At 43.1% G+C, this 26,407-nt stretch overlaps 1 protein-coding gene across 7 annotated transcripts in view; it reads right to left on the reverse strand.

Annotated features, from left to right (window-relative positions):
- ST3GAL3 (ST3 beta-galactoside alpha-2,3-sialyltransferase 3) overlaps positions 1–26,407 on the reverse strand; it is a 210,938-nt gene that overhangs the window by 75,370 nt on the left and 109,161 nt on the right. For all 7 annotated transcript variants that reach the window (XM_054073724.1, XM_054073727.1, XM_054073722.1 and 4 more), the window contains one exon: positions 4,603–4,697. In XM_054073724.1, coding sequence (XP_053929699.1) covers positions 4,603–4,697 — 95 coding nt within the window. The remainder of the gene's footprint in view (positions 1–4,602; positions 4,698–26,407) is intronic.

A 26,407-nucleotide genomic window follows, 5' to 3' on the forward strand; every position in this document is an offset into this window, starting at 1 on the left:
TCTTATATCAGATGAAAATATCAGGTCTCCTGGCCAGTACCACATACTACATTTAGGACTTCAAACATGTTCTTAATATCCTCTATCTCCATGGGGGAGAAAATGCTTCCTGGTGGGAGGTAAATGCTGAGCTGGTGACAAGACAGTTAATCTTAAGAAATAGATATCACCTTCAAAGGCAAACTGATCAGGGCCAACAATCTAGCAGGAACAAAGGTAGAAGTGACGATCTATAATTACTGCTAAGCAATGGCACAATTACTGACTAAATACATGGAAGAGATAGTCCATGGATGATGTTCTTTCAGGGCTTTTTGTATGCTGTGCCACATGTTTTCACTTAAGTTCAAGAAAACCTGCAGCAACTCTCCCATCCTCTTTACACAGAGAGGATGCCAGATACCAGCTACTCTTTCTTATGAAAGTCTTTTATATTCTTCAAGTCACATGTACTGCAAAATTCTATTAATAGTCAGATATTTCTCCAGTCTTCTTTTTTGCCCTTCTCCAAATAACTCTTTCCTTTTGCTTTAGCTGCAGAGGTAAATTTGGGGAGGAGGCTCTCTGGGATTAATAATCTCACTAACACCATAAACAATTTTCCATTGCTTACTCATTGACTAATTTAACCCTGGAGGCAGTGCACATGCTAGAGTATCTGTGCAACACTGTGGACAGCATGTGCATGTTCATACCTCTGTAAGTTACACTGATGGAAGCTCTGCTAGAAAAAGCTGTAAATACAAAAGAAGAAATTAAATTTTAAAAAAGAAGTCCAGGTAACTTGTTTAGGAGCTTGAGATTGCTGCAGTCTCCTTACTTTTCACTGAACAAGCTGCAAGAGCGGGCTCGGTTGGTGCTAGGAAAGAAGCATTCCTTCAAGCAGTTAGACCCTGGCAAATGGTGAAACGTGGGAGGCACTCTACCATCCCAGTTAATGCCGAAACAATAGCCTGGGACACAGGAGGGTGCTCGGCAGCCTGAGTTGTTCCCCACAGGACTTCTTGACATTTGTAGCTCTTAGAGTTCCAACTTCTTGTTGTAATTTGATTTTCTTGACAAGTCTTAAAGTTGACTAATTTCATGTGTTCCTGAACAACATCCCTCACTTTGGCTCACTCACACTAATAAACACTGGGCAGCCAGGCACACTGTCCTAACGAGTCTGTACTATTAAACTGTTAGCACAATTCCCAAATGGTTTTCACCAAGGACAAGAAATATCCTCCCTTGTTATCCTCACACATTCATCAGGTCACAGGCCAGTACAGGCTGGTGAACTTTCTCAATAGGAAGCCTGGATATAGCCACTCTCTTTTAGGGGGGACAGGGAGTTAACCTGTTTGATGAACGAGCTCAACTGCCTTCAAGAAGAGAGGACAACCATCTTATTTATTAATAGAGATGGAGTCATCATTACCAAGCACTTACACTGGCACAACCCATTTCGAGAGTTTGTCAAGTCACACAGAGGTGGACAAAAAAGCTCAACGTGGCAATAAGTGTCTTATTTTTTAAATTAAGTGCAGTCAAATATGATACTGGCCTGTTCGACAACAGGTCATTCTTGATTTAGATTAAGAAAGATAGCCCTCACATGTTCATAGCCAGCTGCAAAAGTCACTGGGTGAAACTTAAAGCCACTGTTACACAAAAGACGAAAACAGATATTTATAGAACCATAGAATTGGGTTGGAAGGGACCTTAAAGGTAAAACAGCTCCTCAAACTCCTCTTCCACCTCCCCTCAGACCCGGCTGAGAGAGCTGGCATTGCTCAGTCTGGAGAAGAGAAGGCTCCAAGGAGACCTTGGAGCAGCTTCCAGCACTGAAAGGGGTATAGGAAAGCTGGGGAGGGACTTCTTAACCAGGAAGTGCAGGGAGAGGATGAGGGGGAATGGTTTTAGGCTGAAAGAGAGGACATTTAGATGAGATATTAGGAAGAAATTGTTTACTGTGAGGGTGGTGAGGCACTGGCCCAGGTTGCCCAGAGAAGCTGTGGCTGCCCCATCCCTGGAGGTATTCAAGGCCAGGTTGGATGGGGCTTTGAGCAGCCTGATCCAGTGGGAGGTGTCCCTGCCCATAGCAGGGTGGTTGGAACCAAATGAGTTCTAAGGTCCCTTCAAACCTAAACCATGCTATGATTCCACGGTATACAGAGATCGCTGTTCAAAGAACATTTTCACAAGGATCCCTACCCTGTGCACCAAGTGATGGATGAAAAAGGACTTTTTCAGGTCTTTTCTTCAGAGACAAAGTAAACAGAGAGAAACTTTTAACAAGAGAAAGCAGAAAATGTGGATTAGCGTCCAAGCTGCTAAGAATCTCTTGGTTTCACAACTTGAGTACTTTCAAGCTACCACAGATTAGTTTCTAGATGCTTCTTGGAACACGCAGCATTACTGAAAGTGAGCTCACCCTGTAGCTGTATTTCACACACAAAAATGCCATTTTGTTCTTGGACTACAGCGCTATGACTCAAGAATGCCAGGTGATGTTCATTGGAGCTCTCAGCAAAATCTTCCCATTACCAACTCAGTGTCCATAAACACTGACCACCTTTCGCAGTGTGATGCACATCAGAAATCCCAGATGATGGTGTCACAGGGCTTCCTAGCGCACAGAGTAAACTCCTGCCTTGGCTCTTTCAACACAGACACGTCTCTCTGCACTTTTTAGCCACCCTAACTACTCTTTTTTCCCATGCACATCCCATCTCTGATAGTCTTCATCTCACACCAGCACGTGACTGAGCTCCACGCTGCCTGCCTGGGTCAGTTGTTTGGATATCATTAGATTGCCCTGACTGAGAGCCCTAATGAGGTGCTGATCCCATCATCCAATCACTCAGCTGAGCCAGAAAACGTCCCGTGGGATGGCCAGAAAAGACTGATGCAAGAATTCCAAGTGATGTGTAACATGAAAGGGCGCCATTCGCATCACTAGGACTCACAGCCTGTCAGCACAGCCATTAGAAATCCTGGGCTACAGAGATTTATAATTCAACCCTCCCACACACAGAGAACTTGCTCCAGATCCAAACTTGGCACAAATTTCAGTCCCGGGAGGGCATTAAAAAAAACAACCTATTCAACGGTTTCCGTCCCAGGGCTTCAGCTCACAGCCATTTTGCTAATGGCAATTTCTCATTTCTCTATTTAACTGAGGAAATCCAATATAAAACACCAGATTTACATAACATTGCAGTGGTGATACAAGCTGGCAACAAACCCAGGGAGAAGGCTGCCAGAGCTGTTCCGTCATCCCCTTTTGGTGAATTTCTCCATTTAGATCCAGTTTAACGGAATGATTTTTATTAGGTCTAGCTGACATCATGTGTGATCTGCAAATCCCACCTCCGCGTTGGTCACGCAGTTTGCACTAGCTTTGAACACCTTGTGTGCCTGTTAGAAGGGGACAAGCCTGCCTGTGGTCAGCGCAGCCTTCCACTCGTGCAGCCGCTGCTATTTCTTTGCTGCAAACTGCTGGCTGATTTTGAGAACAGTAATTAGCTGCCTATTGAGCAGCAAAAGGCTGGACAAGGAATGGACATACACAGAACAAAGAAGGGAATTGATGCAAGCCAAAAGAAATTTGTCAGTAGAGCCTTTGATTTGATCACAGATTGTTCTGACAATGACCACATCTGCTTCCACGGAGGGCGACAGACCCAAGCCTGTTGTGGCTGCAGTCCTTTCTCCAGCAGGTATTTCAATTCCTTTGGGGGCCATCTGTAATCTAGAGTTTGCCAGTTGGAAAGAAAAAAAATCTTGGGATTTGATACAGTGCTACAAGCACTTCCTACTAAATACATTAGACTTCAGCAAGTCTGCAGCAAATCACTTCTATGAGCATAATCCTTCTGCTTCCACCATTACCCACCCAGAGAGGCCTTTGGTGGCACATGCAGGATAGCAAGGAGCTTGGGGCACCTGCAAAATACACCGTTTGCTGGGTGGGCTCCTGACTCCCATCTAAGCATCACCAGCACCACTCCTGCTCTCCCACAGCACACCTGATCACAGCCTTTGCCGCCACATTCCAGCTGGAGGACAGGGCACATTACAAATCATCACCAAAGCATCTGAGCAGATTATTCCTATCTGTTATGCAAGTCCACAAGTAGCACAATTATAAAATAATTATATGACCAAAAGCTACCAAAAGAAAATGAAGATTTCTATCAGTGGTCAGCCCCAAGGCTCCAAAACTCAGAAAGGAGAATCTTTCCTGTTCTTTAGAGAATTACTGACTTAAAGGTACTTTAAATCAGTTTGGAGTCTCCCTACTGCTCACAGCCAAACGCAACAAGATGCTATGGCAGTCAGTGTCAAAATGCTTCTTCCAGAATGTGATGGTGCATCTAAATTGCCATCATTGTTCCATGTTTACTAAACCATCCTCCCCAAGACAAGCCTCTAAGGTCCACATTCCAGCCGTGAATACCCTTCTGACCTTAAGAGCTATATGTACAATATTTCTCTAGAAGACAAAAGCTGAGCCCAAGGGAACACCTGAGCTTTCAAAACAGAAAAACAAGACAAGAAATGGCAAGGATCTGCACAATGACCTTCTTTTATGACAGCTGCATGGTTTTCCCATACCTTGTCCTTTAATTCCAAAGGGGGGTACGTAGTCCCTGATACGCGCCCATTTCCTGAAGGAATCATCCAAGAACATTGGTGCCGGCTTCGAGAACCTGAGAAAACCAAAATGAGAGAGAAATTAACTCCTAAAGTAGAAAGGATATGCTTCTCTGGGTAGGCTGAGAGAATCCATCCCTAAGTGCTGGTTCTGTATTGTCACCAGCAGTAACGTAACGTGGAATATTTTACTTTTATCTATGGCACCTGCAGAGGAACAAAATCTGTCAGAATTAGTGCCACGAGGAAAGCCAATCTTGAGTTTCACAACTCAAGTTGTGAACCTGGCAATCACTTCCACTCAGCAATTTAGAACGCCCACACTATTGTTTGGCTATTAATGTAGCTACAATAAGTTGTAAATTGCAACTAGAGTTTAGGCAGTTTTATTTCCAGCTTTGTAAGCACAAGCCCATTTATGTGCTGTCTACACAAGTGTGTGAGGAAGGGCTGTGGAGCTGCCTTTATATTTTTCATTACACGTACGTGTGCCGCTCTGTGCAGGTGGGAATGCACTGGGTCGAGAGGAGCAAAGTTGGGGTTATCTGCTCTCAAGGCTGCTTCTGCCTCACTCACACACAGCAGCTACCGTAACACAGGCAAGAAAGGAAGCAGGTCAGATGTGTGAAGCAGCGCTTGGTTCACAGAGAATGGAAATTCAGTACAGATGTAGGTGTTTTCTTCTTCATTCATTAACATATAAATGATTCTAGAGGCGCCCTTGCCAAACCAAACAGTTGCAATCTATCCAAAATCACTCACAAAAGAGAGAACTAGTTCTTCTTAACCGTGTCATTATGGGAATACATTATCCTAATTACACCCTCAACAGAAAAACACAGCAGCTACTAAAAATTTGTCCCTTCTAGAAACAATTAGTACAGTGGCCAAATAGAAGGAAGCAATTAGCAAAAGCAACTGTAGAAATATTTATATGGCTTTCATATGGGACCATTTCTGAGCGTATCAAGACCACCACTAGAAAATATGTTAATACTATTAGAAATCTGTTCATTCAATCATATCAAAACAGTACCAGGGATGTCCTGGATCAAAACCAATCAAACGAGGCTATAGAAACAAAGAAATGAATGTACTGCATGTTCGGAGTCAGAGAGCACATCTCCACAACAGCCACACTGCAAGTGCAACGTACACATATCCAAAATTGATACAGCCTGGCTAACCGGGGTTTTTGTAGCAGGCTGGATGTAATGCACCGTTTTAACCCTCCCTTCAGGCTGGTTTTGCACTCAGCATGCAATTCCACGCTACTGCAATCAGATAACTTTTGGACTTCAACTACTGACTTAAGATAAACTCATCCCCACTTCGCCACAGCCAGGTATGCAGCAACAACTTCAGATAGCGGCACAGGAAGGAAAGGATGGAATGAATTCTGAATTATAAACTACTCAAAGTATAGTCCTATCACAGATGCCCAGTAAATCTGAGGTTGCAGGAATCTCTGGGGAGAGGGGAAAGAGCGATCAAGAGCATTTTAACAAAATAAGAACAGAAGACTCCAACTCACCCATGCATACCACTTCACATCCACTCACGCAATCTTTAATCACATCATCTATAGTCATTAAAGCAGTATGGACAGATTATATGGCTGATCTAGAAGGAAAGGAATGTTTTTTGAGAGCTAAGCATGCAAAAGCATCCATAACTTTAACTGGGAAAAGGTGGGGAAGATTTGTGAGACAGAGCTTCTGAAGATTATAAGTTAAAAAACCCAAAAAACCCCACACGCCTATTGAAAAAAAATTAACAGGATGCAATAATAGTTTGAAAATATCCTAAAAAGTAATAACTTCACAAATCAGTTCAATGTTTCCTTCAAGCACCTTGGTGCACTGAAATTTAAGTATTACATGAGTGGGTCTCCAAGGAGTTCTCTCTACCTCCTTCCAGCATGGATAGGAGGAATCTGCAGGATTCTTATACAGTGCAAGAGCTTTTATGACCTTAATGGCTACAGCACAGATGTTCACCACTCTTCCTTTACAGCTATCACTTGAAGAAGCAGCTGCAGTCAAAAAGGGCTGCATTGCCTGGGGGTCACCAGCACCTTCGGGGCAGTTTGTTCGGTCATCAAATTATTCTGGTTGCTGCTGCGACATCAATCTTCAGGAGAAACTTGGATGTTTCAGAAAACGCATATATGAGCGGGTTTTATTCTCTTCCCAAGAATCAAGAGGATTCCCTACAGTAATGCTACAAAGCAGTTCAGTGTTAATAAAAAACGTAGCCAGTTCAGTTCACTGCACAAAAAGAAGGTACGTGCTGTACGTCAGCCCTAATTCTGAAGTTGGTATTATTTATAGATGCAATTAACCGGTCTATTTGCAAGTCATACACCGGGAAAAGAGTTTACAGTAGTCTGACATGGAATATTGAATGTCCTTCCCTAAAGCAGATTCCCCGTTATAAGGTGCCTGGTAAAACCAGGAGGAAAGTCAGATCCTCCTGGGACTCCCTGAGTCCCGAGAGGAGTCCCCAGAAGCAGCCAAGGCACCAGCAGGACTGATCTGACGCTCTATAGTGTTCCTGCTGCAGGTGACCAGAGTGATGCCCCAAGAGAAGGGTGAAGGGACCGTTTGCCTTATTATTATATTTGATATAAATAAACTTAGGAATTTTTCTAGCAAAGACCACAAGAAGCCCACCTACTGTTATGAGGAAATATTTAACAATATTGTGCCCAGAGCCAGGGAAACTAACATTTAATTCATAGCTTTTCTTCCTTTAAAGAAGATGGAGAAACATTTTGGGGGGGCAATATTATACCCATCTGGGGAAAAAAAGAGCAAATAGAGGATATTTAGCTCCTATAAATCTTGAAGGTAATTGCATTTTGGAAATATTAAGAAATCATGAATGCTGTAAGCTCATGATCTATGAAAAGTGCTTTGCCACATCAATAAATCAGAGCAGGCCAGTACCAATGTCCAGCAGCGACAGCGAAATGCTGTCTGCCAGAGCTCTCCAGGAGCGTGGCAGTGCTGTCTCGGCTCTGAAGCATAGCTGGCGTATTCTAGGACCCTTCAGGAAATATCAGGATATGCCTCAACCAGACCATGGGAATGCTGCCTGCAGAGCACCTAAAATACATTCCAAGGAATGTGTGGGAGTTTGTCAAACAGAAGAAGTAAATGTTTCTGAACAATGCTAAAATTTCTATCTACAGAGCATCTTACACATGAGATGTTGTGTTTTACCCATCGTCTGCTGCTGATACCTAAAGGCGGGTGAGCTTCACCGACAGCCGCAGCTCCAGAACTGAAACAGGCTTCTGCTCTATGGGCAAACAGCACATAAAACCAGAGTTTTCATTTTTCACATTTGAGTTTTAATAATTTCCTGTCTACCCCATCCCAAATTCCACAACAGACATAATGCAACATGGGAGCCATGAAAAGGTGAGAAATTTGGGTGCTTGTGGCACACAGATACAACCTGCACGATTTGGGAGAGAAATGCCAACCATCTAAAATCGCTAGTTTGAATGACAAACTCCAATAGAACAGCAAATGACATCTAAACAGATGGACTCAATGATTTAAAGGCCTTTTCCAACCTAAATGATTCTATAAAATACTGGATATAATCATGAGGTACAGTCTCTCCCTTCTCTCAAGTTCGTATTCCTTATACAAAGCCATCAGTATAATCTCCAACACAATTTGTCACCGCACACGGGGAGAGGAAGTACTGCCAGGAAACTATTCTTAAACAGGAATCTATACACACAAGAAAGTGTGATATATATCTGTGCCTAGGGGATTACAGCTTACGCAACAAAAAAAAATAACATTTGCAGTTCTTTTCTGCCTGACAATTAAGAAGAGTTGTGACCCCAAAATACGTACACCTGGAAGGCTGAACTAGCCTGCCAGAAGCTCCCCGGCCAAGTTTTCTGACTATTTCTATTCTGTGCTTCATACACAGATCCATTCACAACCACTCGTCTTTTGATGTGTGGTGAGATAGTCAACATCAACAGCACTAACTTCTGAAAGTATTGCGCAAATCTTAGACCAGCACTGCCTCTATTAAAACAGCTACTGAACAATTTCAGACTTTTAATCTTGTCTAGGATCTGCTCCCTACTCCTACCTGCTGCTTTCAAGACAATTAATACGTAAATCTGTAGAAGGGAATAAGCTAGACCAGAGAGAAAGTTAAATACATCAATTGACAGTCATTGGAGATAACAAGCAGGGAGGAAGACAAGGTTTATCTCTCAGATATTTTCTTCCTTCCCCCATCTCTCTCCTCCTTTAAGCTGCACTGCCCTTTTGTTACCCCTTTACTTAGGGAGAATCAGCAGCGAAGAAAAACTGGGAGCTGAAGATAAAAAACAAATAGTGCTAGAATCTAATGTTATACACAACCTGCACACTACATTTGTTTAAAGGGCATGAACAACCTTTTTTAAAACACACACACACGTGAATGACTTCTTTGTTCCAGTATGACTTCATGGAATCATGGAATGGTTTGGGCCGAAAGAGACTTTAAAGCCCACCCAGTTCCAACCCCTGCCATGAGCAGGGACACCTCCCACTGGATCAGGTTGCTCAAAGCCTCGTCCAACCTGGCCTTGAACACCTCCAGGGATGGGGCAGCTACAGCTTCCCTGAGCAACCTGGGCCAGTGCCTCACCAACCTCACAGGAAAACCTTTATTTCTAATCTCTCACCTAAATCTCCTCTCTTTCAGCTTAAAACTATTCCCCATCATCCTATCCCTGTGCTCCCTGATAAAGACCCCCTTCTCCAGGTTTCCTCCAGGCCTCCTTTAAGCACTTCTGTCCTCTCTTTTGTTTGCTCATGCTCAAAAATATTCAGTTAGACCGAAGGCAAAAAATGTACCAATTTTATTCATAAAATGGCCAAAATACAAGCCAAAGCACTTTAGCACTGAATAATTACCACTGATAGAGGCATTTATAAAAGTACACAGATAAAATCTAAACTAACCTTTTCCTTTCTCCCTACTGGGACCTAGATGTATGTTCTGTCCCTTGCTTTCTCTTGGGAGCAGTGTGGTGTGATAGCATAGGGAATGAGGAGGCTTGTGATGCCCTGATTTCACATTTCTTGACATTAATCCTCGGACAAAAATCCAAGCAGCTCAGAGATTCCTCAAGCAGCTGAAAAACTTAAGACATTGCATTAATAAGGATTAACCTCATCCTACAACCAACATACTTCTTTTCCTAAATTAGCAAATAAAAGAGCAAAAAATACGGATGGCTGCAAGAAGAAAATCTTTTAACAGTACACATCAGGCCAAAAATTAAGTTGATCTTAAACTGCAGAAATAGTCTTAAAGAAAATGAGACATTCTGGTAAAGACAACCTCATGTTGAAGAATGGCCACACTGGGTCAAGTGCACTCTACCATGACTATTTCAGACCTTAGTTGCTCTTTGGGTGGAGACAGTGAGCTACTGATCCCTATCCATTTCATCCCCATGCTACTCATGCCTGTGGACTCTAAGTGTACTTCTAGTTTTCCCTTTCAGGTTGAGAAGTCCTCAACTACTTCTCTGTTCTCTATACAGATGCCACTGAGTCACGCAGTGGTACAACTCTGCTTTGCTTTGTTCTCTGCCCTTTCACAGTAGCTCTACCGTTTGGGTTTTGGCTGTTACTCAGCTGGTGTAATTACTTGTTCCTTCACAGCTCTGCAAGAAGAACTACGAGGTGTAAACCATGGTCCTTCCTTCTGACAGCAAGGGGCAGGAAATGCCACAGCCACTCAAAAAACTGCCTTTGAGGAAGAAAAAGAAGGTGCAGGTAAAGACCACTGAACAAAAACCCTTCTACCACCTGTAGGCCACGTGGCAGGACTCTCATTCCTTCCCTGGGAATGGTTGGTCTATACCTTTGGGGCACTCCAGAGCATCATCAGCTGCTTTGCCCTCTTTGCTCTCGATCATCTGGTACGCTGCTTAAACTCAGTGGTGCTGGCATTTTCCCACTGCCTGCTCACTGCTCTATTTAGAGCCAGACCAGCTGCTCTAATGTATCTTAAAGGGCTTTCATGCTCTGCACTGTAGTTCATACACAGAACGTTGTCATACTATTGCAGAAAAGATAAACATCCTATGGAGACTGAAAAATGTAACTATCACAGCTGTAAAACCTGTTAAGTACTCTGCTTTATCCAGGATCAGAAAGCATCAGCTCAAGGACCATGACTGGTTCTGGGCCTCACACAGAAAGCATGAATAAACTGGAAAAAAGGCCGTAGAAGATCTGTGAAAGATTTAAGGTCTAGAAAACACCATCTCCAAGGACATGATAAGCCGTTAAATTTTATAAGGGTGCTGCGAAAGAGAAAGGCAGTATTCCTTGATTAAAAGAAGTAGCAGCCCCGGGCTTAAAATGCAGCAAAGCAAACTGAAATCAAACATAACAAAAACGTTTCTTATGCTTGGGATTATTATACAAGGAAATCTATTATCTGGACCTGTTACAATCAGAAATACAATGCCTGGACATGGGTTATAGAACCTGCACGAACTAGCTTCTGACTTTACTGTATTATTTTTAAGAACAAGTTTGCATCTATAAAGCATGGGTTAGTCAGAGCTGTGTCTACTTTTAAGAAGAAAAATTCAATAGACGAGCTTCTGAAGCTTTGCACAGGTCTATTTTTTTAAAAACCATTTTCACGCTGGCCTAATGTTGCTAGGAGGCGGCCAAGTACCCAAGCTATGGTCCGCTGCAGTTGAGAATGAAGAGCTGCCCCTCAGACTCTTCGGGATTCTGAAGTACTTACCTTCATCTATGGTAATCAAATGTCAGTACAAACACAACTGCAGATAAGCAGCACGTGGATTTTGCAAGCCTGCTGCCTGCCAAGACTGCCTTCTGTTTGTACCCCGTACCTCTGTGATAAACAGGAAGACACGTAAAGTTTAACCTTTCTGCAGTCATTAATATCATGTGCTTACGCACCACAAAGGCACAAAATCAGACTGATTTAATAACAGCTCAGTCCCTCCTGCTCACTGACTATATTCTGATGCATGAGATCTAACGAATCACCCCAAACAGCTTACCTAGAGCATCCCTATATAATGCAAATAATCCTTATGGGGACTGAAAAATGTTCAGAGAACCTGTAAATATTAAAGACAAAAAAAAAATCAGTCTGGCTGCTCTAACCAAATCATCAGATTTCCCTATTGATTCTTGAAATGCTTCAGACAAAAACCACATGTGCACACAAACATAACAAGAAACTTGGTTTAAAGGTTGGCTTCCTTTGGGGGATAAAAAAAGCTATAAAATTCAGCCAAGGCAGAATCTTTGTCCTGACCTGCCTCTTGGTGCAGCATACAAGACAATAAGCAAAACTTATCATGGTTCACCAAACCCTCTAAACTGAAACACAATTGTGCAAGGGTGAAATGCTGACTTCTAGAGAGTGTCAAATGATGTTAGTTTAAAAACCACCCTCCTAACAATGTCTCGGTTTGTTTTTCATGTATTATTGTCAAAGATGCAAGATTGAATTACAGTTAGTTCTTCCTACCAAAAGCCAGGTGGGATGGTCAAAGCCTCTGAGGGAGCATCAAGCCAAATAGATGAGATTACATGGTATTTGGAAACACGATAAAGGTGAGCAAAAGCAGTCTGTAATTACTGCTTGAGTTTTCAAAGCCCTCTGTGCAAATAAAAAATGAGATGAAAGGGGAAGGAGAAAGGGTTTAATCCTTCCCCCTAGCAGAAAGCGCTAGCCCACATGGAAGATGCCAGCCAGCAACTCTGCCAGTTGGCCAAGGTTTAGCACAATTACGTTCCTGTTCACTTTCCATCAGAACAGGAAGGAGCCTGCTGTTTCTCTTGAAAAGGAACAGGACTACAATCATCTAGGCTAACTGCTGCTGTGTGACACCGTGCTTCCAAAGGCAGTGAATTTAATTTTCCTGGTGAAGATCGAACACACATTCCGGAAGACTGCAGATGATGGGCACAGTTCCCATCACTGACCTGTTGTTTGTCATTCTAATTAACCGATCTGTTAAAAAACAGTGACTAAACTTTGCTTTTATAAAGCCATCTTACTGTTCTCTTTATTTTATTTGCAGAGAAAAGTTAATCCACACCCATGCCATTGCCAGCAATCCTTGCTGCCCACTGCATGTTCCTGCCACCATCAGCAGGTTTGACTGTCCTGAGCCGCCAGCAAACTTATGGTAAAGCACATCGATTGCACTTCACTGTTTCAAAAGCCTCTGATCTTGTTTCCTCCTATCACATTATTTAATGTATATCATAGAATCATAGAATGGTTTTGGTCAGAAGGGACCTTAAAGCTCATCTAGTTCCAGCCTCCATGCCATGGGCAGGGACGCTTTCCACAGGATCAGGTTGCTCTGATTATCTTTGTGGCCTCCTCTGGACTCGCTCTAACAGATCCGTGTTGTTCCTGTGCTGAGGACACCAGGACTGAACACTGGACTCCAGATGAGGTCTCACCAGAGCAGAGTAGGGAGGGAGAATCACCTCTCTCAACCTACCGGTCACACTTTAATCCTATTGCGTCAGAGCAAGTTTCATATTTGAAAGTCTTGAAGGGAATCGTGGAATCGTTAGTGGTCTTCACAACAAGTAATAAAGCCACTAGAAGGAGTCTGGAATACTTAATTCTTCCATTTAGAACAAACAGCACATATAGTTTTGGTGTATGTACATCAGGAAAGCTAAAAAGAAGTTGGTACATTTGCAGGCAATAGGATCATGATGAAAAAGAGCTTCTGACCATCATCTAAACCAGAAATACTCACATTCTTCAGCAGAGCCAAGCACAAGCACAGAACAGGTGACTGCTCTGTCCACGTACAGCACAGGGGATGCAGCGTGAAAGGAAAAGAGCTAATGAAGCTAATGAGGAAGCGCACACAGAAGACAAATGAGTATGACCATGGTACAGACAGCTGAAAATAAGGTCACTAACATTTAAAAAGAGTAAGCTCCAAATCAGCCTTGAGATGGAAGCCAAGGAAGACAGGAAAGCGCAAACCAAAATACCTGAGGTGAAGCTTGGTTGGTTTATGAAAGGGGTTGTATGAATTAGTGTCTGCACAGGCAGGGGACTGTTCCCGAATGCTTGATGTTCCTTAACCTCTGGCATATTCTTCTTATCCAGGTCAAAAATCATCTTGGAGCAAAAATTTCCTGCCTAAGTCTTACTAGAACAAGGATGTTGGCAGGAGAAATGTCAATGTTTCAAGCATCATTACTGAAACAGATGGGTTGCTCTGAGAGAGAATAGTCTGAATTTTTTCAAGGCTCATATTCTTCCAGAATGATCAATGCCATTTCAGAACCAAGACAAAAAAATCCTGTTAGGATGATATGGAAATTATTAATCTGCACCATGGCTTTAATAGAGATATTGTCAGCTCTTCTGATCAAAAAGGCTGTATCAAAGGACGTCAAGGGAGGGCATTCTGCCCCTCTACTCTGCTCTCATGAGACCTCACCTGGAATCCTGTCTCCAGTTCTGGAGTCCTCAGCACAGAAAAGACATGGATCTGTTGGAGCGAGTCCAGAGGAGGCCACAAAGATGATCCAAAGTCTGGAGCACCTCCCATACGAGGACAGGCTGAGAGAGTTGGGTTTATTCAGTCTGGAGAAGAGAAGGTTCCAGGGAGAACTTAGAGCAGCTTTCTAGTAGTTAAAGGAGCTACAGGAAAGATGGGGAGGGGCTCTTGATCAGGGAGTGCAGGGATAGGGTGAGAGGGAACAGTTTTAAGCTGAAAGAAGGGAGATTTAGATGAGGAAGAAATTTTTTCCTGTGAGGATGATGAGGCATTGGCACAGGTTGCCCAGGGAAGCGGTGGCTGCCCATCCCTGGAGGTGTTCAAAGCCAGGTTGGATAGGGCTTTGAGCAGCCTCATCCAGGGAGAGGCAGAAGGGTTGGAACTGGGTGGTCTTTAAGGTTCCTTCCAACCCAAACCATTCTATGCTTTTCTTATGTGGACTCCAATATTCTGAAAAACTCTATGGGACTCAGTTCCTCACATCATACTCCTGGGACAATCTTAGCTTTCATGTTAAAAAAACAAATATAGCACAAAAAAAATATTTCCCTAGCCTTATAGCTGGAAATGAGAGCTCAAGAACTAATAAAAGCTCAGAAACCTGAGGAAAAATAAAAAGAAACTATTCTTTTTAAGCTGTATGCATTTTCTATTCTGACTCATTATTACTGAATATTTGTAGGTTGCAATTCTCAACAGTGCAACTCCCAACAGTGACTTTAAGGTGTTCCAGAGTAAGACTCCCTGATGGAAATGCCGGCACAGGACAAGCCTGCTTTCAGACACAAACAGGAAATGAAAGCAAAACAATAAAAGTAAGTGGAGAAAAATGTCTGTAGAAGCTCTTGCATCAGTACTTGCCTACAGCGCACGAGACAGGCAGCTCATTGAATGCAAACACAGGCAAGAAGTAAATTGTTCAGCTTCTTTGTACGCTACACAAAGTGATGCTCATGGATGATCGCACAGACAGTTCATTGGGATGTTTCTTAAAATTTTTTTGTCAGTTCTTTTCAAAAGATTTTTTTATTTTTTTTAAGTCGTCACAATCTGGTGACAATATCCAATCAAGTCTATGGTTTCGTTGAGAAAACAGGAAGACCTGAACTAGAAACAAGAACGAACTGGGCAGTGAAAACAAGAAAGCATTGAAAGCATGGGAGGTGCTGGGCAAGCAGAGCTCTCTCTCAACACTTTGGGACTCGATAAGGCTTTTTGGTTGGGATCCACCATTCAGAAGATGGCCATGCTAATGAGAAAACAGTGAGGGTGGCAATGTTCTCCATTACATGAATTCCTGATTCCTAAACAATTCACCCTGGCATGCTCCTTCTTGTAGGAAAGTTGTTTAAGAAACAGCTGTGTGATTTTTCAGGCTTGCTTGGTAGTCAAAGCGATGTAATTCATCCGACCAAAGAATAAACCTTTTTTCTTCTATGAAGTAAATCAGGATAATAGAGTGATAGATGCCATCTCCCAGGTGCAGCCACCTGATGGGCGTTTGGAACGTATAGAAAAATATCACAATAATATCACTTACTGAAAAACAGTTATAGAGAGATTACAAAGCTGCTATTAATGAAGTCCACATCAACCCCGACAGGAAAAATTCCAGATAGTTTCTGTTAGCCTGCTGCACAATAGACTCCACGTTGTAGTGCAGGATGAACTGGAGGCAGCCAGTTGTTACTATTTAAGGTTTAGACAGAGGCTTTTTCTTCCTTTAGCCAGAAAGAAAGGCATCTCACAGGCTCTGACTGGGAATCTAGACAAAAAAGGGCCAAATCATGCACCCCAAGTGGAAGGAGTGTTCTCAGAGGGGACTTCTTCCCCCAGGTGCCAGTACCAGCAGCTCCCACTGTAATGAGATCATGATTGATATGAGAGACATGGACCCTGTGCCCAATTTCATGCCACTCTTTGTCTCCTCTGTCACCTTATTAATTGCAGCCCTTAGCCTAAGAGTGAGCTGTAAAACAAAATGCATTAAAATCTTCCAGATAATATCAGCACTGTTTAATATAAGCCTCTCTCCTTTGGGTCCCATGGTTTTAAAAATAAAACAAGTATTTTAAAAACACACGGGTAAGACACTGAGCTTGTAAAACTTTCTCGTACTGCTTCCAGAGATAAGGAACAGAAACTGGACACTGAAGAAAGTTTCCATGTAAGAGGCCACCTGCAAAAATCAAAAGGATTTACTGGCTCAAGGAGCAAGTGGGTGCAGTGGAGAAGACAGCAAACAGCAGACAGTACAAACAGCTCTAGCATTCCTTCATCATCCCACACAGAAAGCGTCTGGCTTGAAGTTAGGTATTGGGCATGGAAAGAGAGACTGGAGGTGGCACTTGGCCAGTCTGGCAAAAAGAACCATGAACCATCCTGAATTCTCCTGTCCTACCTGTAATGTAGGTGCTAAAAATAAGACTTATCCTTCCAGCCAGCACACTTACTGGCCTCCTCTGACCAGGGCCCTGTGCTCTGTTGTGTCTTCAAGTGAAAGCTCAACTTCCCTCTGGCAACAGACTGTGCAGCAACAACGGCACCAATGGCAGTAACTTCTTTCAAGCACTCTGCTCCAAGGCTTGACGTATATCTAACACACAAGGCAAGTTCTTAAAAGCCTGCTCTCCAAAATGCCGTAAATCTTTTGAAGGAACTGATATCATACGATCATAGAATTGTTTGATTAGAAAAGACCTCTGAGATCATCAGGTCCAACAGTCCTGTCCACCACTAAACCGTATCTCTGAGCACCTCATCTACCTGTCCTCCAAACACCTCTAGGGATGGCTACTCAACCACTACCCTGGGTAGCCCACTCGAGTACCTAATAACCCCTTCAGTGAATAAATCTTTCCCAACAACTGATCGTAACCTCCCCTGATACAACCTGAGGCCATTTCCTCTCATCTCACCACCTGCCACTTGGGAGAAGAGACCAACACCCACCTCGCCACAACCTCCTTTCAGGCAGTTGCAGACAGTGATAAGGTCTCCCCTCAGCCTCCTTCTCTCTAGGTCAAACAACCCCAGCTCCCTCAGCTGTTCCCCATAAGACTTGCTCTCCAGCCCCTTCATCAGCTTTGTTGCCTCCCTCTGGACACGCTCCAGCACCTCCATGTCCTCCCTGATTGACCAATAAAAGCAGAGAGACTCTCCCAGTTATTCTTATTGCACCACTTGAAGAATGGTGCAACAGTCCTCCTCATTCCAGGAATAGAGCTTTTCAATGAGATCGTTCATTTCAACAAGTTCCCACCAGAAAAGCCAGTAGAGAAAAGGATGCTCCTGGTTTATGCATTCAAGATTTATGTAAGTCATCGAAATAAATACCAAATATTATTAGCTACTAAAGGAAATGGTTCAGGTGAAGATGAGGAGATAAAAACCCACATAAATATGCTTTCTCTTTGAGGATCCTTGATAAACAAAGCACTTTCCTACAGCTGTGGGAAAGGAAACAAGACATAACGGTGAAAGATAAAATTACATGTATTCTGGCTCTTATCAAAGGGAGCTATAGCACACGGACAAAGCGCAGTCAGTGTGATCCCAAGTTCCAAACCAAAGAAATGCTGCAGGCAAACTCATTGTCGACATTTGTATTTACTCCTAAATATTACAACGAGCAGCAAACATTGCTGATCCACTGATTTTATCCCAGTAGCAACATTTAATTGCATCCTCTGTGTTCAGCCTTCATAGAAATCATTAAAAAGTTCACTCTGATCATGGATAAACTCCCAGAGACCCCCTCAGGTGACCCAATATTAAGTTGTTCACATGTGTAGCGCTGCTAGTTGACACAGAAATCCTGCCAAACCTGGGAGTTTTCCACACAGTTAGTGCATGGGTGGAACAAAGCGCAGAGAGTGACCCTGTAACCCAGCAACTCCACAGATCCACCACAAAGCCACAAAAGAAGTACCTCACTCTCCGTCTCAGCCTGGAATTCAGTCTATTCACCATATTTTTTGGCATCAACCAATATTGTTTTATTTTGTCATTCTTCTCTTTGCCCACCTATGTTTGTCCAACAACTTAGATACCCTACGCAACGATTACCATGTTCAAGTGATCCACAAACAGTTACTCACAAGTTACATCTGTCAGAGAGAAAGTTTGTGTTTTCACTCCACTTCCTGAAAGTTTTAAAATTAAATTCCATTAAGGTATTAAACCTTTCACTTCAGACACTCTGAAAGTAGACATGCTCACTGTGACAGTGCAAGAAATCTCTCCATAACGATGACAAATTGCAGTCATTTTGTTCTCATTTAATCTTACTTTTAACAAAACAAACACCTTGGTAAGAAAAAACTGGAAAAAGTCATGATAGCTCACAGCCTAAAAAGTGAAAGCTTTGGAATGCACTGGCAAAAGAAAACAAAGACCATAGTATAAATAACAAGTAATCTTAATCACTGGCTATTTCTAATATCTTATCATTTTAAGTACTTCTGCTCTCCAATAAATCAACAAATACTTACTCACTTCTTTGAACTTACTGAAGTACAACAGCAGAAATAAGAAGAAAAAACAAGAAAGCTATGGTTCAAGCTACCAAATAAAGTTCCTTAAAAAAACCCATAGAATCATAGAATAGTTTGAGTTGAAGGGACTTTAAAGATCATCCAGTTCCAGCGCCCGTGCCATGGGCAGGGACACCTCCCACTCGATCAGGCTGCTCAAAGCCTCATCCAACCTGGCCTTGAACACCTTCTGGGATGGGGCAGCCACAGCTTCTCTCGGCAACCTGGGCCAGTGCCCACCACCCTCACAGTAAACATTTTCTTCCTAATATCTAATCTTAATAATACTAATTTATTATTCAAAGCTGTAATAAAAACCCAGAAAACATTTTCCACATTTTTGCCAGATAGCTATTTCCCATATCAGCTTAGAGTGTTTAAAAAAAAATTTAAAGCCCACAACTCCAAAGTCCAAAACCCCATCTAATTCAGGATACTCTTAAATTTCCCTGTCTAAACATAAGAATTAAAAGACTACTTCAGTCAAGCATCCCTTGATCTCAGTGACAGGAGAAGCAGCAGATTTTCATTAGCCAGCAAAATAGCAACACTGTTGGCCAAAAGGAGAACTTCCCACAAGTATTTATGGGTGCTCTTTGGGCAAGTTTCCAAACAGACTCCAAACAGACAACCACAGAGCGAGAAAACAGCACAAACTCTCCCACATTACTCTCTCTGCCTCTGTAACGCTCATGCTCAGCCGTCCTGAATTGTACCTCTCCTTTCCACTGGACATTGTCCTTTTCCGGAGTTGCAGACTAAGTGTACTTGGCAATGAAATTCGCAAGCAACACAATTCTAAAACCTGCAGGTTCTCACGTCAATGCTGTGTAAACATCACCATCTAAACTTAAACCTACAAATGACCGAAAAAAAGATTTTCAGAGATGATCAGCACTTTGTTGAATTCAACAGAAACTGCACAGTAATCTCTCTTCTGAACAAATCAGGTCACTCATGTTACCATACTTATTTTCTAGTGATTACTTCTGAATATGCCCAGTGCACATTTTTCCACCACAACAGCCTGATATGTGCTCTGCAGCAACGGTTTGCATTTTAGTATCTTGGCCAGTCATGAAGTGAATCAAATTGACAGCCCCTCTGGTGATACCAAGCTTTAGAGGCAACAAAACTGGTCTACTCCTGTCAACTTTTATCAGCTAACCTTTGAAAAATGGCATAGTTACAGGGGTTAGGATCTCCCACATTGAGAACAGGAATTAGGAGTAAAAATATAAGAGCAGCTCTAGTAGAAATAACAATAAGCTGATGTGCAGCGATACCAACAAATAGCTTCCAAACCTGCCCGTGGTCAGCACAGCTTTGGAGAATCCATAACATTTAGTGTGAGCTTTCATTCCATGGCTGCTTACTACTCCTTTTCATATCAAGAATATGCTTAATGCTGCAAAGTAGAAATCTGAACAAATGTTGCCTGCTCTGCTTACTGTTCCCACTCACTGAAAGTGATCATAACATCATAGAATCATTAAGGCTGGAAAAGAATTTAAGATTATCCGGTGCAATCATCAATACAACACCACCATGCCTATTAAACCACGTCCCAAAGTACCACGTCTACATGCTTTTTGAACACCTCCAGGGATGGAGACTCCACCACTTCCCTGGGCAGCCTGTTCCGCTGTTTGACCACTCTTTCGATGAAGAAATTTTTTCTAATATCCAATCTGAACATCTCCTGATGCAACTTGAGACCATTTCCTCTTATCCTACTACTTGTTACTTGGAGAAATTGGGCATTTCTTGAAACGCACAAAGAGCATGGACTCTGAGGGCAGTGATCCTGAGGCACTGAGCTGTGCAAGTGCTACTCATCAACACTAACTCCAGAGCAGAGGCAGTGGGATCAGAGATGTGCGCTTTCTTGGTGATTACAACTGCTGCACCAGAAGTGGTTGTTTCTGAGGGAGGACAAAAGCGTTGCTTGATTTTTAGTATGGTATTATTTCCTTAAGAATTCATCAGCTTGTTTGCCCAGAAGTAAAGAAAATCCTACCTAAGGATGTGAGTGCTGGGTCAGATCACAGTTTAAAATCTTATTTTCCAAAAATGGCAATAAATGGTTGTCCAAGGTAAAGCCAGAATAAGGCAAAGAGATAAAATATCTCCTCCCTAACATTCTCACAGCTTTCAAACATTTTCAGCTGAGTGGATTTCCTGAGCCTGATGCACTTTGTCTAATCAGCAACCCCCTTTCCCTCCCAGCAATGGATCTCTCCTCCAAATATTTGTCCAGATTCCCCTAGAATTCATACAGACATTTTGCAGCCGTCACATGCTTTGGCAAGGAGTTACCCAGGTACATGACCTGATGCACGACGAACTGAATCCTTTTTGTTCTGAGGCAGGGAAGCAGAAACACATTATGCAGAAAGGCTGTATCGGTGTTTATTCCCTTTGACCTTTCTTGCTTGTAGTACAAGCCAAGGGAGAGTTCAGCACAGCTGAAGACCCACCACAAAAGATCAGATCTCCTCTGCTCTCTTGCTTCCTTCCCCTCAGACACTAACAGGGACATATGTTTTTGTCACATTTGTCACACATCCAGCTGCCTCAGCAATCACATTGCCTCCTATCTCTCAATCCCCCTTTGCCCTCAAGGTCTTCCTCTATTCTGTCTTTGGGATTTGATCTTATCAAGCTTCAAGAAGTTTCGTTTCATGCAGCACTCATCTGGGAAGCACATTGTACCTCTGTGTGCAGTCGAAGCCTTTAAATCCATTTCTTATGTTCCTTACGTGTTCCTCACATTGTATCTCCCAAAGCTCTTGCTTGGCTTCCCTGGTGCCTTCCTCAAGCCACCCGCTCTCATCTACCAGCAGAACAACTGCCCCTTTTTGGCCTGGCAGACCCATTAGCAATTTTTAAGACTGGAGAGTACTGCAGGAAGTAGTCCCTCTCCCACCACATAAGGAGTCCAGCCTCCTCCTCCAGGAGAGCTTTCCTGAAGATGTTTGGTGGCTGAAGATTGCTGGGAAGTTTCAGATTTATTACATATGGCTGAAAACCTCTCCCTGCACAATGTAGTTCCTGACAGGAGCACCAGAAGTGAAGTATCTGTGAAGGACTGAAGGGCCATACACATACAATGAGCTCCAGCTGCTTTCTGGGAAACAGCGCACCGGCACAGAAACCATGGCACGCTGAGGAAGCGGTCTAAGCTTCCAGCCAGTGAAGAACATGAAGTCACTACACCCACAGACTACACCGAACAAGAAGACAGTTATAGCAGCAATCAACTGTTTCAAAGAGAGCTTCTCTTGCTCTTTGGAGCTGGCCAATGCTCCTCAGCAGCTGCACACAAGGAGTAAAGCACTTTCAAAAAGATGTATTTCATAAGGAGATGAAGTCTGTCCAGACACAAATGACAAACGGCCACATTACTCCTTTTTACCCACTAGCTAGCGTGGGAATAAAGTTCAGACGCAGGAAAACTGCCTCTGTAGCAATGTCCTGCAGCTGTCAAAAAGCTGGCACGTGAACAAATCAGGCAGAGGAAGAAGAGACGTGCAACTGCAACTGTGGCCAACTGAGCAATTTCAGAGTCTCACCATGACCGCGCAAGAGAAGGTGACCACAAAGACACTCTCCTCTTCCATTTTCTGTACAGCTTTGCCTTGGACATTCACAGGTTGTCTCAGTTGACCTGGGGGAAGTACAGTAACACAATCTTTGATCCAGCAATACCGCCTTACAACCCAGGCTTGTGTGGGAAGCATTGACAAAATACCTCTGGTAGACACTGAAATCACTCAACCAATTAACCGAGATTAGATTAGAAAGTAGGTTTGGAAAAATGCTAAGAATAAGATGCAGCCACACATGTTTTTACTCAATTACATGACAGTAGGACATGTAGTAATTCAAGCATCAGGGCTACACCAAATCAGATAAGCAACCCCCCCCCAAATGAAAAAACAGCAACGTACTTCCCACAAAAATAAAATAACTTCATACTAAGCCACAGTGGAATAAATTGACCACAGACAGTTTCTTCTCAACCTTCATCTGCTTCAAAGTCAAAGCCTTAAAGAGCAAGGATTCCCATTAATTTATTTTTTTTTAAAATCTACTATAACTACAGCCATTTTACTACTCGTATCAGTATATGATGATGCAGCTGTCATTCAGATCCTGTTTTAGTAAACTCTACAAGGTCAGAACTGTTTGAAACACACAAACATAGAATCATTAAGGTTGGAAAAGATCTCTAAGATCATCCAAGTCCAACCGCCAGGCAAATACCACCACGTCTATGCAAGAATGTTCCTAAGTGCCGTATCTACATGCTTTTTGAACACCTCCAGGGACCGTGACTCCACCACCGCCCTGGGCAGCCTGTTCCAATGCTTGACCACTCTTTCAGTAAAGAAATTTTTTTCTAATATCCAATCTAAACCTCCCCTGGCACAACTTGAGACTGTTTCCTCTTGTCCTATCACTTGTTACTTGGGAGAAGAGACCAGCATTCACCTCACCACAACCTCCTTTCAGGGAGTTATAGAGAGCAGTAAGGTCTCCCCTCAGCCTCCTCTTCTCCAGGCAAAACAATTCCAGCTCCCTCAGCCGCTCCTCGTAACCCTTGTTCTCCAGCCCCTTTACCAGCTTCGTTGCTCTTCTCTGGACACGCTCCAGAGCCTCAACGTCCTTCTTGTACTAAAGGGCCCAAAACCGAACACAGCATTCAAGGAGTGGCCTCACCAGCACCAAGTACAGGGGCATGATCACTTCTCTACTCCCGGCCCCATCATTTTTTTGATTGAAGCTAGGATGCCATGTCCATCTAATTGAGAGCCAAGAAGGGTTAATATTAATGCAAGTTATTTCTTTTCTGCCATTCACTAAATAGCACACACCCATGGTATTTTCTCTGCAAACTAAACACACCACATTTTCGCTCACATAGAACCCATCCTTCTAGACAGACAGGCTACGGTTTTATTTTGGAGTATATTGGAGAGCAGGTCTGAAGCAGGTGCGTTGCATCACTACCTCTTCTCAGCAAGGAGTAGAAGAGGAAGAGCAGAGGACCAAGACCTGAGTTCTGTGTACCTTCTCCTGAAGGAAGCTTGGTAGAACTAGGTGTTAAAGAGCTTCTGCAGGCCCTGAAAAGCAGTTCTGCAGTGAGAGAAGAAGAGAGCAGACAAATAAGCAAGGGAAACCAACATTTTAAGAAGAGTCAGCTTGATGGTGGTAAAGGCTGTTGGCTTGTACAACCTAAAAGACTACCAGCTTTAAGTAACAACTTATTACACTGCTTCTTCCACTCCACCCTGTAGAGTCACATCTCATCTCCAGGAACTGCCCAAAACTCTGCCTACACACCCGAATGCCTGCGGATCTGATATCCACCAAAGTGCATCAAGGCATTTCCAGCTGTCCCACACCTCAGCGGCACCAAACATTGTGCCAGAATTTGTAAGGAAACAGGAAAAGAAACTTAGGAGACAGTGAATGAGGGCCACAGCTGGGAAAAGTGGAAGGTACTGGAAAAGCGCAGCAAGGAAAACATGCTCATGGTTTTAAGGGGTGTGGGATGAGGATGTGGTATGTACAGGTCACAATATAGAAAAAGTGTGAATACAGAGTTGCCAAAGTACAGTATAGCGACAAGGGAGGCAGGACACTGGTTCGCAATTTGAAGAACTAAGAAGATACAACCAGGAAAGTGGTAAATGCAAGATCACATAAACCATGGGACAGGTTCTTTGGTGACTGGGACTAGAGAATTTAATTTTTAAAACCATATTTCAGAGTTGTGCTTCTAAATTCTGCTCGGGATCCGTCTGAGACTGGCCCTTGCAGATTAGCAGTGAAGAAGTCAAATACTCTACCTACAAAGAAGGCACCAGAACCTCTGTCCAGAAGTTTCCAGGGGCCTTCAAAAGGTGTAAGCTGTACTGGAAGCAACCTAGGATCGAAAAGGAGGCAAGAAGCTCAAGGACATGAATGGAGTGTTATCCTTGAGCACAGAGATGAAGCGAGGAGGGCAATCACTAATGCAGAGGGATAAAAGACAAGTATTCTGTGAGATGGAGAGGTAAGCTCTTCAGATCCTGAACTATTACAAGGCAGCAGGTAAGCAAGCAGAAGAGCAGAGATCTCAGGAAAAGACCTGACAAGCAATGAGAAAAAAATTGTAGAAAAGGGAAAGAAAGTAAGTTAGGGGACGAGAAGGCAAAACTGTTGTGCTGAATACTGTCATTCTCTCTCATTTGGAGTGTGGAGCAGTGAGAGACAAAAGGGCAACAAATACTGAAGAGAGCTTGAGGGCACTCACACACAAGCTTTTATCGCTGTGGCTACAGCAGCAGATTGGTTAGAGCAGTTTCACTAGGGAATGCACAAAACCAAAGGAAGGGAGAATCCATTTGTAGCACAAGAGAGGTCAAACTGGCCGCAGACTTCTGACAGGGTAAGAACAGCAGGACACTGTAGGATGAGCCAGAGCAGACCTGGTGGAAGACACGAGAAGCAGAGGAATGAATAGCAAGTAAAAAGAGGACAGTGAGAACAAAATACCTGTCAATGGAGGAAAAGTGGATGTAAAGTAATACAAGGAAGGCAAATGTGTTGTCATAAGTGATGCAACAGGTCACAGGGGAAAAAAGGCAATGAACTGTGAGAACTGAGCCACTATGTACATAGTAGAACTTCAAATAGGTTCACACTGCATGATTTTCAGTTATAGGAGCTGTGCTGGTCTGTGTCATACCATGGTCATCTAAATGTTTAGAAGTCTATTTTTAATATTCCTTTTAAAGAGTTCTCCTGGTACCTAAGTTTATTGTGCTGTGGTTTCTGAACTCCACTGCAGGGAATGTAATTGCTCCTTCCATTCCTGCAGCTGAAAGCCCGAGTTTAATGAGAGATTGGGCATTTTGGTCAGCAGCTCAATCATCACATTCTTAAGCCTCTTTAAAATTCCTAGATGTATGCAGTCCCGGACGAGTGATTTAGCGCTCATTATTTAGCAGCAGGAGAGACCAGAGACACTGCTTCCGAGAGATTTTACTGTTCTGAAGTTGGTTCCGAAGTATACAGGGCTTGAAAGCAAAGAGATAGGAGAACAGATTTACAAACCCACAACGCTGAAGAAGGCTGAGGTTTGAATCGGATACAGTCTATCCTCCAATTCCTTCCTAGCTCTATTTAAAACCATTTATAAGACATTTATTTAAATGTCTCTATTTAAACTGATTTTCAAAAAATACTTGCTGCTACCGTGGGCAGAAGAATAAGCCCTCCCACTGGTTTTAGTGATAGCTTCCACCGTACTCTACCTTTTGATCAGTGGGGTTCTTTTTAAATGATAAGCAAGGATGTAATTAAAGAAACTGAAGGAAAGAAGATAACTAGGAGAGGAATGAGGTCTTTACAGGTATGTCTGAGAGGAAGCAGAGATTGTAAGACAAGCAAAGATGAGGGTCCTGGCAAAGCAGCTGAACTGAGCCAGCAAAGCGCCCTTGCGGCAACGGCAGCCAAGAGCATCCCGGGCTGCGGCGGGCAGAGAGCTGCCAGCAGGGCGAGGGAGCGGATCCTTCCCCTCTGCTCAGCACTGAGGAGGCACTGCTGGAACGCTGGGTCCAGTCTGGGCTCCCATTGCAAGAGAGACACGGACATGTCGGAGCAA

Source organism: Cuculus canorus, chromosome 8 (genome assembly GCF_017976375.1).
Source record: "Cuculus canorus isolate bCucCan1 chromosome 8, bCucCan1.pri, whole genome shotgun sequence".
Taxonomy (NCBI): Eukaryota; Metazoa; Chordata; class Aves; order Cuculiformes; family Cuculidae; genus Cuculus; species Cuculus canorus.